The sequence below is a fragment of the Oncorhynchus masou genome, unplaced genomic scaffold, assembly GCF_036934945.1.
Source record: "Oncorhynchus masou masou isolate Uvic2021 unplaced genomic scaffold, UVic_Omas_1.1 unplaced_scaffold_1426, whole genome shotgun sequence".
NCBI classification, from domain to species: Eukaryota; Metazoa; Chordata; class Actinopteri; order Salmoniformes; family Salmonidae; genus Oncorhynchus; species Oncorhynchus masou.
The window spans coordinates 14767-27248 of NW_027004216.1; the positions used below are offsets into that span (position 1 = coordinate 14767).

Consider the following 12482-nt stretch of genomic DNA (forward strand, 5'->3'; position numbering starts at 1 on the left):
ACTGATGAAGGGACTGTCATTATTGATGAAGGGACTGTCATTATTGATGAAGGGACTGTCATTACTGATGAAGGGACTGTCATTATTGATGAAGGGACTGTCATTATTGATGAAGGGACTGTCATTATTGATGAAGGGACTGTCATTACTGATGAAGGGACTGTCATTGTTCATCAATTGACTGTCATTATTGATGAAGGGACTGTCATTATTGATGAAGGGACTGGCATTACTGATGAAGGGACTGTCATTACTGATGAAGGGACTGTCATTATTGATGAAGGGACTGTCATTATTGATGAAGGGACTGTCATTATTGATGAAGGGACTGTCATTATTGATGAAGGGACTGTCATTACTGATGAAGGGACTGTCATTATTGATGAAGGGACTGTCATTATTGATGAAGGGACTGTCATTATTGATGAAGGGACTGTCATTACTGATGAAGGGACTGTCATTGTTCATCAATTGACTGTCATTATTGATGAAGGGACTGTCATTATTGATGAAGGGACTGGCATTACTGATGAAGGGACTGTCATTACTGATGAAGGGACTGTCATTATTGATGAAGGGACTGTCATTATTGATGAAGGGACTGTCATTATTCATCAATTGACTGTCATTATTGATGAAGGGGCTGTCATTACTGATGAAGGGACTGTCATTATTCATCAATTGACTGTCATTATTGATGAAGGGACTGTCATTACTGATGAAGGGACTGTCATTATTGATGAAGGGACTGTCATTACTGATGAAGGGACTGTCATTATTGATGAAGGGACTGTCATTATTCATCAATTGACTGTCATTATTGATGAAGGGGCTGTCATTACTGATGAAGGGACTGTCATTATTCATCAATTGACTGTCATTATTGATGAAGGGACTGTCATTACTGATGAAGGGACTGTCATTATTGATGAAGGGACTGTCATTACTGATGAAGGGACTGTCATTATTGATGAAGGGACTGTCATTATTGATGAAGGGACTGTCATTATTGATGAAGGGACTGTCATTATCGATGAAGGGACTGTCATTATCGATGAAGGGACTGTCATTATCGATGAAGGGACTGTCATTATCGATGAAGGGACTGTCATTATTCATCAATTGACTGTCATTATTGATGAAGGGGCTGTCATTACTGATGAAGGGACTGTCATTATTCATCAATTGACTGTCATTATTGATGAAGGGACTGTCATTACTGATGAAGGGACTGTCATTATTGATGAAGGGACTGTCATTACTGATGAAGGGACTGTCATTATTGATGAAGGGACTGTCATTATTGATGAAGGGACTGTCATTATTGATGAAGGGACTGTCATTATTGATGAAGGGACTGTCATTATTGATGAAGGGACTGTCATTATTGATGAAGGGACTGTCATTATTGATGAAGGGACTGTCATTACTGATGAAGGGACTGTCATTATTGATGAAGGGACTGTCATTATTGATGAAGGGACTGTCATTACTGATGAAGGGACTGTCATTACTGATGAAGGGACTGTCATTATTGATGAAGGGACTGTCATTACTGATGAAGGGACTGTCATTACTGATGAAGGGACTGTCATTATTCATCAATTGACTGTCATTATTGATGAAGGGACTGTCATTACTGATGAAGGGACTGTCATTATTGATGAAGGGACTGTCATTACTGATGAAGGGACTGTCATTATTGATGAAGGGACTGTCATTATTGATGAAGGGACTGTCATTATTGATGAAGGGACTGTCATTATTGATGAAGGGACTGTCATTATTGATGAAGGGACTGTCATTATTGATGAAGGGACTGTCATTACTGATGAAGGGACTGTCATTATTGATGAAGGGACTGTCATTATTGATGAAGGGACTGTCATTACTGATGAAGGGACTGTCATTACTGATGAAGGGACTGTCATTACTGATGAAGGGACTGTCATTATTGATGAAGGGACTGTCATTACTGATGAAGGGACTGTCATTATTGATGAAGGGACTGTCATTATTGATGAAGGGACTGTCATTACTGATGAAGGGACTGTCATTACTGATGAAGGGACTGTCATTATCGATGAAGGGACTGTCATTATTCATCAATTGACTGTCATTATTGATGAAGGGGCTGTCATTACTGATGAAGGGACTGTCATTATTCATCAATTGACTGTCATTATTGATGAAGGGACTGTCATTACTGATGAAGGGACTGTCATTATTGATGAAGGGACTGTCATTATTGATGAAGGGACTGTCATTATTGATGAAGGGACTGTCATTATTGATGAAGGGACTGTCATTATTGATGAAGGGACTGTCATTATTGATGAAGGGACTGTCATTATTGATGAAGGGACTGTCATTATTGATGAAGGGACTGTCATTACTGATGAAGGGACTGTCATTATTGATAGGGGCTAGGGGTCAGAGTTTAGGAGCTAGGGGTCATAGTTTAGGGATTAGGGGCTAGGGGTCAGGGTTTAGGGGTTAGGGCCAGAGTTTAGGGATTAGGGGTCAGGGTTTAGGGATTAGGGTTCAGGGTGCGTACCTCAGTAGACAGCCTGTGAACCATCTCCTCCTGTCTAAGGATCTCAGAGTGGGTTAGCGGTTAGGGTCAGAGTTTAGGGGTTAGGGGGTCAGGGTGCGTACCTCAGTAGACAGCCTGTGAACCATCTCCTCCTGTCTAAGGATCTCAGAGAGGGTTAGGGTCAGAGGTTAGGGGTCAGAGTGCGTACCTCAGTAGACAGCCTGTGAACCATCTCCTCCTGTCTAAGGATCTCAGAGTGGGAGAGGGTCTGTGTCAGCTGATTCAGCTCTGCCTCTCGTGATTGGGGGACGAACGGCATCATGGGAGGTTCCCAACCATCACGGAACTGCAGCGTACACGGAGGGAAGTAGTGGTCCTTAGGCCACTCCAACCTGGAGAAGGGGTAAGTGGGAGAGAGGGAGGGAGGGGGAGAGAGAGAGGGAAATAGAGAGCGGTAGGAAAAGAGAGAGAGAAAGCGGTAGGAAGAGAGAGAGAGAGAGTGAGAGAGGTAGAAAGAGAGAGAGAGAGAAGGAAATAGAGAGCGGTAGGAAAAGAGAGAGAGAAAGAGGTAGGAAGAGAGAGAGAGAGAGTGAGAGAAGGAGAGAGAGAGAAGGAAATAGAGAGCGGTAGGAAAAGAGAGAGAGAAAGAGGTAGGAAGAGAGAGAGAGAGAAAAAGGTAGGAAGAGAGAGAGAGAGAGTGAGAGAAGAGAGAGGTAGAAGAGAGAGAGAGAGAGAGAGAGAGAGAAGGAAATAGAGAGCGGTAGGAAAAGAGAGAGAGAGAAAGAGGTAGGAAGAGAGAGAGAGACAGGAGAAAGAGAGGCATTATTGACTTCAAAAAAGCTTTTGGCTCAATTTGGCATGAGGGTCTGCTATACAAATTGATGGAATGTGGTTTTGGGGGAAAAATATACAACATTATAAAATCTATGTACACAAACTGGCAAAAAACACATACATTTCTTCCCACAGGGCCGTGGGGTGAGACAGGGATGCAGGAGGGCATGCAGCAGCATCTCAGTTAGACTAAAATGATGGTGTTATTCCATACAGCAGCATCTCAGGTAGACTAAAATAATGGTGTTACTCCATAAGGCAGCATCTCAGTTAGACTAAAATAATGGTGTTATTCCAAACAGCAGCATCTCAGTTAGACTAAAATAATGGTGTCACTCCATACAGCATCTCAGGTAGACTAAAATAATGGTGTCACTCCATACAGCAGCATCTCAGTTAGACTAAAATAATGGTGTCACTTCATACAGCAGCATCTCAGGTAGACTAAAATAATGGTGTCACTCCATACAGCAGCATCTCAGTTAGACTAAAATGATGGTGTTACTCCATCAGTAAGTGAACAGAAGGTACTTTAATAAAGAGGTTGGAGACCGATATTACCGTTAAACCCACGTTAACCAAACATTCACCCCTATGACCCCATGTTAACCCCGTCGTGACCTCTAGCCTCCTACCTGCACTTGGTCCACCCCTCCCCCAGGGCAACCCACAGGTGTCTTTCCTCGGCCGTCCCAGCTGAGTGCAGGAAGTCTATAGCCTCTATGGTCAATAGAGGAACCACCACGCTCTTAGCCAGCTCTGTCCCTCCAGAGGTCTGGATCACCTGGAGGAGAAGAGTTTAAACCATTACCCTAACCCTCACCACTAACTACTAGGCTCTTAAACCATTACCCTCACCCTCACCACTAACTACTAGGCTCTTAAACCATTACCCTAACCCTCACCACTAACTACTAGGCTCTTAAACCATTACCCTAACCCTCACCACTAACTACTAGGCTCTTAGCCAGCTCTGTCCCCCCAGAGGTCTGGATCACCTGGAGGAGAAGAGTTTAAACCATTATCCTCACCACTAACTACTAGGCTCTTAAACCCTCACCACTAAATACTAGGCTCTTAAACCATTACCCTAACCCTCACCACTAGCTCCTAGGCTCTTAAACCATTACCCTAACCCTCACCACTAACTCCTAGGCTCTTAGCCAGCTCTGTCCCTCCAGAGGTCTGGATCACCTGGAGGAGAAGAGTTTAAACCATTACCCTCACCACTAACTACTAGGCTCTAAAACCATGACCCTCACCACTAACTACTAGGCTCTTAGCCAGCTCTGTCCCACCAGAGGTCTGGATCACCTGGAGGAGAAGAGTTTAAACCATTACCCCCACCGCTAACTACTAGGCTCTTAAACCATTACCCTAACCCTCACCACTAACTCTTAGGCTCTTAAACCATTACCCTAACCCTCACCACTAACTACTAGGCTCTTAGCCAGCTCTGTCCCTCCAGAGGTCTGGATCACCTGGAGGAGAAGAGTTTAAACCATTATCCTCACCACTAACTACTAGGCTCTTAAACCATTACCCTAACCCTCACCACTAACTCCTAGGCTCTTAAACCATTACCCTAACCCTCACCACTAACAACTAGGCCCTTAAACCATTACCCTAACCCTCACCTCTAACTCCTAGGCTCTTAAACCATTACCCTAACCCTCACCAGTAACTCCTAGGCTCTTAAACCATTACCCTAACCCTCACCACTAACTACTAGGCTCTTAGCCAGGTCTGTCCCTCCAGAGGTCTGGATCACCTGGAGGAGAAGAGTTTAAACCATTATCCTCACCACTAACTACTAGGCTCTTAAACCATTACCCTAACCCTCACCACTAACTCCTAGGCTCTTAAACCATTACCCTAACCCTCACCACTAACAACTAGGCCCTTAAACCATTACCCTAACACTCACCACTAACTCATATTCTCTTAAACCATTACCCTAACCCCCACCACTAACTACTAGGCTCTTAAACCATTACCCTAAACCCCACCACTAACTACTAGGCTCTTAAACCATGACCCTAACCACTAACGATTAGGCTCTTAAACCATTACCATAACTCTCACCACTAACTACTAGGCTCTTAAACCATTACACTAACCCTCACCACTAACTACTAGGCTCTTAAACCATTACCCTAACCCTCACCACTAACTACTAATCTCTTATACCATTACCCTAACCACTAACGACTAGGCTCTTAAACCACTACCCTAACCCTCACCACTAACGACTAGGCTCTTAAACCATTACACTAACCCTCACCACTAACTACTAGGCTCTTAAACCATTACCCTAACCCTCACCACTAACTACTAGGCTCTTAAACCATTACCCTAACCCTCACCACTAAATACTAGGCTCTTAAACCATTACCCTAACCCTCACCACTAGCTCCTAGGCTCTTAAACCATTACCCTAACCCTCACCACTAAATACTAGGCTCTTAGCCAGCTATGTCCCTCCAGAGGTCTGGATCACCTGGAGGAGAAGAGTTTAAACCATTACCCCCACCACTAACGACTAGACTCTTAAACCATGACCCTCACCACTAACTACTAGGCTCTTAAACCATGACCCTCACCACTAACTACTAGGCTCTTAGCCAGCTCTGTCCCACCAGAGGTCTGGATCACCTGGAGGAGAAGAGTTTAAACCATTACCCCCACCGCTAACTACTAGGCTCTTAAACCATTACCCTAACCCTCACCACTAACTCCTAGGCTCTTAAACCATTACCCTAACCCTCACCACTAACAACTAGGCTCTTAAACCATTACCCTAACCCTCACCACTAACTACTAGGCTCTTAGCCAGCTCTGTCCCTCCAGAGGTCTGGATCACCTGGAGGAGAAGAGTTTAAACCATTATCCTCACCACTAACTACTAGGCTCTTAAACCATTACCCTAACCCTCACCACTAACTCCTAGGCTCTTAAACCATTACCCTAACCCTCACCACTAACAACTAGGCCCTTAAACCATTACCCTAACCCTCACCACTAACTCCTAGGCTCTTAAACCATTACCCTAACCCCCACCACTAACTACTAGGCTCTTAAACCATTACCCTAACCCTCACCACTAACTACTAGGCTCGTAAACCATTACCCTAACCCTCACCACTAACTACTAATCTCTTATACCATTACCCTAACCACTAACGACTAGGCTCTTAAACCACTACCCTAACCACTAACGACTAGGCTCTTAAACCATTACACTAACCCTCACCACTAACTACTAGGCTCTTAAACCATTACCCTAACCCTCACCACTAACTACTAGGCTCTTAAACCATTACCCTAACCCTCACCACTAACTACTAGGTTCTTAAACCATTACCCTAACCCTCACCACTAACTACTAGGCTCTTAAACCATTACCCTAACCCACACCACTAACTACTAGGCTCTTAAACCATTACCCTAACCCTCACCACTAACTACTAGGCTCTTAAACCATTACCCTAACCCTCACCACTAAATACTAGGCTCTTAGCCAGCTATGTCCCTCCAGAGGTCTGGATCACCTGGAGGAGAAGAGTTTAAACCATTACCTCCACCGCTAACTACTAGGCTCTTAAACCATTACCCTAACCCTCACCACTAACTACTAGGCTCTTAGCCAGCTCTGTCCCTCCAGAGGTCTGGATCACCTGGAGGAGAAGAGTTTAAACCATTACCTCCACCGCTAACTACTAGGGCTCTTAAACCATTACCCTAACCCTCACCACTAACTCCTAGGCTCTTAAACCATTACACTAACCCTCACCACTAACTACTAGGCTCTTAGCCAGCTCTCTCCCCCCAGAGGTCTGGATCACCTGGAGGAGAAGAGTTTAAACCATTATCCTCATCACTAACTACTAGGCTCTTAAACCATTACCCTAACCCTCACCACTAACTACTAGGCTCTTAAACCCTAACTACTAACTACTAGTCTCTTAAACCATGACCCTAACCACTAACGACTAGGCTCTTAAACCATTACCATAACTCTCACCACTAACTACTAGGCTCTTAAACCATTACCCTAACCCTCACCACTAACTACTAGGCTCTTAAACCATTACCCTAACCCCCACCACTAACTACTAGGCTCTTAAACCATTACCCTAAACCCCACCACTAACTACTAGGCTCTTAAACCCTAACCCTAACCACTAACTACTAGTCTCTTAAACCATGACCCTAACCACTAACGACTAGGCTCTTAAACCATTACCATAACTCTCACCACTAACTACTAGGCTCTTAAACCATTACCCTAACCCTCACCACTAACTACTAGGCTCTTAAACCATTACCCTAACCCCCACCACTAACTACTAGGCTCTTAAACCATTACCCTAAACCCCACCACTAACTACTAGGCTCTTAAACCCTAACCCTAACCACTAACTACTAGTCTCTTAAACCATGACCCTAACCACTAACGACTAGGCTCTTAAACCATTACCATTACTCTCACCACTAACTACTAGGCTCTTAAACCATTACCCTAACCCTCACCACTAACTACTAGGCTCTTAAACCATTACCCTAACCCTCACCACTAACTACTAATCTCTTATACCATTACCCTAACCACTAACGACTAGGCTCTTAAACCACTACCCTAAACCTCACCACTAACGACTAGGCTCTTAAACCATTACACTAACCCTCACCACTAACTACTAGGCTCTTAAACCATTACCCTAACCCTCACCACTAACTACTAGGCTCTTAAACCATTACCCTAACCCTCACCACTAACTACTAGGCTCTTAAACCATTACCCTAACCCTCACCACTAACTACTACGCTCTTAAACCATTACCCTCACCCTCACCACTAACTACTAGGCTCTTAAACAATTACCCTCACCACTAACTACTAGACTCTTAAACCATTACCCTAACCATCACCACTAACTCCTAGGCTCTTAGCCAGCTCTGTCCCTCCAGAGGTCTGGATCACCTGGAGGAGAAGAGTTTAAACCATTATCCTCACCACTAACTAATAGGCTCTTAAACCATTACCCTAACCCTCACCACTAACTACTAGGCTCTTAAACCATTACCCTAACCCTCACCACTAACTACTAGGCTCTTAGCCAGCTCTGTCCCTCCAGAGGTCTGGATCACCTGGAGGAGAAGAGTTTAAACCATTATCCTCACCACTAACTACTAGGCTCTTAAACCATTACCCCCACCACTAACTACTAGGCTCTTAAACCATTATCCTAACCCTCACCACTAACTACTAGGCTCTAAAACCATTACCCTAACCATCACCACTAACTACTAGGCCCTTAAACCATTACCCTAAACCCCACCACTAACTACTAGGCTCTTAAACCATTACCCTAACCCTCACCACTAACTACTAGGCTCTTAAACCTTTACCCTAACCACTAACTACTAGGCTCTTAAACCATTACCCTAACCCTCACCACTAACTACTAGGCTCTTAAACCATTACCCTAACCCTCACCACTAACTACTAGGCACTTAGCCAGCTCTGACCCTCCAGAGGTCTGGATCACCTGGAAGGTTGTGGGGACGGAATGGAGTGGAATCTGGCTTAACCATGCATAACAGAGCAGAGCAGTCTGTCTCTCACCATCCTGACTGGTGTGAACAGGAACAGAAAAATAACATGGAATAACAGAGTAGAGCAGTCTGTCTCTCACCATCCTGAGTGGTGTGAACAGGAAGTGGACCAGATCATCAGCGCTGGGGTTCTGGATGTGGGACTTCAACTTCCCCTGGAGGAGAGAGACACGGAAAGTCATACAAATGTAAAAGAATGTTAGATGTTTTTTTTTGTTGTTTTTTTTACAGTTAAAGTATATATTAAATAACATCATTCATCTTTGGTGTCTTACCAGCAGGTTGAAGGCATGTTTGAACTTCTGGAAACAGTCAACAAACTCCTCCTGAGTGGGAGGCTTGGCTCGCAGTGTTAGCACTCCCTCTGGTGGACAGAGAGAGACATGACAGGTAACACAGTATTACAGTAGGATAGGCACTAGTCTAGTACATACAGTATTACAGTAGGATAGTCCCTAGTCTAGTACATACAGTATTACAGTAGGATAGTCCCTAGTCACTAGTCAAGCAACATCAATTGTTTTCCTTATAGTTTCCTGTTTTGATGTAAATGGGAAACAGTAACGAGGTCATGGAGAGTAGAATGAAGATCAGGACCAGGCCAGAAGGACTACAAACTAGATCTAAAGAACTACACCACCCAACAGTAACGAGGTCATGGACAGAAGAATGAAGATCAGGACCAGGCCAGAAGGACTACAAACTAGATCTAAAGAACTACACCACCCAACAGTAACGAGGTCATGGACAGAAGAATGAAGATCAGGACCAGGCCAGAAGGACTACAAACTAGATCTAAAGAACTACACCACCCAACAGTAACGAGGTCATGGACAGAAGAATGAAGATCAGGACCAGGCCAGAAGGACTACAAACTAGATCTAAAGAACTACACCACCCAACAGTAACGATGTCATGGACAGAAGAAGGAAGATCAGGACCAGGCCAGAAGGACTACAAACTAGACCTAAAGAACTACACCACCCAACAGTAACGAGGTCATGGACAGTAAAATGAAGATCAAGACCAGGCCAGGAGGACTACAAACTAGATCTAAAGAACTACAACACCCACCTCCGGGTCCCTTCTTCTTGTTCTTTTTAGATTTCTTCCTCTTAGAGAGCTCGTTGAAGGCCTCAGCCGCTTTCTGCAGTTTGGTCACGAAGAACTCGATGTGGTCCAGAATGTGGTTCAGGATTTGCTGCAAGAGAAGACAGTAGTGTTTAAAAGACACACAACCACAGACAGACTTCCTTTGTTAATCACTAAATGAAGTCATGTAATGTAATGTAGGTGTAGATTGACAGTCGCTGCCAGGCTCAACATGAGCTGTGTTGTTGCTGGAGATGCTGCTACAGTCAATCAGTGTAAAACACTAGGACTTTCCTTTACAACAGCAGTCCCTGTTTATCTCTTCTCCGTGTATTTTCCAAGCTTGGCGAAAAAGAATAGCGTGGGAGAGGAGGGTAGTGCCTCATACTGTATCACATGTTGCATTTACTTTAAATCTGTAATGATTAACTACAGAAGAGACTACTGATCCAAGACTCCTAATAGTGGTGTATCCTTGTTGTTACTACAGAAGAGACTACTGATCTACAGACTACTGATCCAAGACTCCTAATAGTGGTGTATCCTTGTTGTTAATACAGAACAGACTACTGATCCAAGACTCCTAATAGTGGTGTATCCTTGTTGTTACTACAGAACAGACTACTGATCTACAGACTACTGATCCAAGACTCCTAATAGTGGTGTATCCTTGTTGTTACTACAGAACAGACTACTGATCCAAGACTCCTAATAGTGGTGTATCCTTGTTGTTACTACAGAACAGACTACTGATCCAAGACTCCTAATAGTGGTGTATCCTTGTTGTTACTACAGAACAGACTACTGATCTACAGACTACTGATCCAAGACTCCTAATAGTGGTGTATCCTTGTTGTTACTACAGAACAGACTACTGATCTACAGACTACTGATCCAAGACTCCTAATAGTGGTGTATCCTTGTTGTTACTACAGAACAGACTACTGATCTACAGACTACTGATCCAAGACTCCTAATAGTGGTGTATCCTTGTTGTTACTACAGAACAGACTACTGATCTACAGACTACTGATCCAAGACTCCTAATAGTGGTGTATCCTTGTTGTTACTACAGAACAGACTACTGATCCAAGACTCCTAATAGTGGTGTATCCTTGTTGTTACTACAGAACAGACTACTGATCCAAGACTCCTAATAGTGGTGTATCCTTGTTGTTACTACAGAACAGACTACTGATCTACAGACTACTGATCCAAGACTCCTAATAGTGGTGTATCCTTGTTGTTACTACAGAACAGACTACTGATCTACAGACTACTGATCCAAGACTCCTAATAGTGGTGTTTCCTTGTTGTTACTACAGAACAGACTACTGATCTACAGACTACTGATCCAAGACTCCTAATAGTGGTGTATCCTTGTTGTTACTACAGAACAGACTACTGATCCAAGACTCCTAATAGTGGTGTATCCTTGTTGTTACTACAGAACAGACTACTGATCCAAGACTCCTAATAGTGGTGTATCCTTGTTGTTACTACAGAACAGACTACTGATCTACAGACTACTGATCCAAGACTCCTAATAGTGGTGTATCCTTGTTGTTACTACAGAACAGACTACTGATCCAAGACTCCTAATAGTGGTGTATCCTTGTTGTTACTACAGAACAGACTACTGATCCAAGACTCCTAATAGTGGTGTATCCTTGTTGTTACTACAGAACAGACTACTGATCCAAGACTCCTAATAGTGGTGTATCCTTGTTGTTACTACAGAACAGACTACTGATCTACAGACTACTGATCTACAGACTACTGATCTACAGACTACTGATCCAAGACTCCTAATAGTGGTGTATCCTTGTTGTTACTACAGAACAGACTACTGATCCAAGACTCCTAATAGTGGTGTATCCTTGTTGTTACTACAGAACAGACTACTGATCTAGAGACTACTGATCCAAGACTCCTAATAGTGGTGTATCCTTGTTGTCACTACAGAACAGACTACTGATCCAAGACTCCTAATAGTGGTGTATCCTTGTTGTTACTACAGAACAGACTACTGATCCAAGACTCCTAATAGTGGTGTATCCTTGTTGTTACTACAGAACAGACTACTGATCTACAGACTACTGATCCAAGACTCCTAATAGTGGTGTATCCTTGTTGTTACTACAGAACAGACTACTGATCTACAGACTACTGATCCAAGACTCCTAATAGTGGTGTATCCTTGTTGTTACTACAGAACAGACTACTGATCCAAGACTCCTAATAGTGGTGTATCCTTGTTGTTACTATAGAACAGACTACTGATCCAAGACTCCTAATAGTGGTGTATCCTTGTTGTTACTACAGAACAGACTACTGATCTACAGACTACTGATCCAAGACTCCTAATAGTGGTGTATCCTTGTTGTTACTACAGAACAGAC

The 12482-nt window shown here is 43.5% G+C and overlaps 1 protein-coding gene across 3 annotated transcripts in view; it reads right to left on the bottom strand.

Moving 5' to 3' along the window:
• Positions 1 to 2646: 2646 nt before the first annotated feature.
• The window catches only part of LOC135530805 (epidermal growth factor receptor kinase substrate 8-like), a 52916-nt gene continuing 43080 nt past the window's right edge, over positions 2647 to 12482 (bottom strand). The window contains exons 10-14 of one of the 3 annotated variants that reach the window (XM_064958982.1): positions 10063 to 10189; positions 9264 to 9352; positions 9069 to 9143; positions 4006 to 4154; positions 2647 to 2928 (exon numbers count right to left, since the gene is read on the bottom strand). In XM_064958982.1, the coding sequence (XP_064815054.1) occupies positions 2718 to 2928; positions 4006 to 4154; positions 9069 to 9143; positions 9264 to 9352; positions 10063 to 10189 (651 nt within the window). In that variant the 3' untranslated portion in view covers positions 2647 to 2717. The remainder of the gene's footprint in view (positions 2929 to 4005; positions 4155 to 9068; positions 9144 to 9263; positions 9353 to 10062; positions 10190 to 12482) is intronic. The other 2 variants (XM_064958984.1, XM_064958983.1) reach the window with 2 other exon arrangements.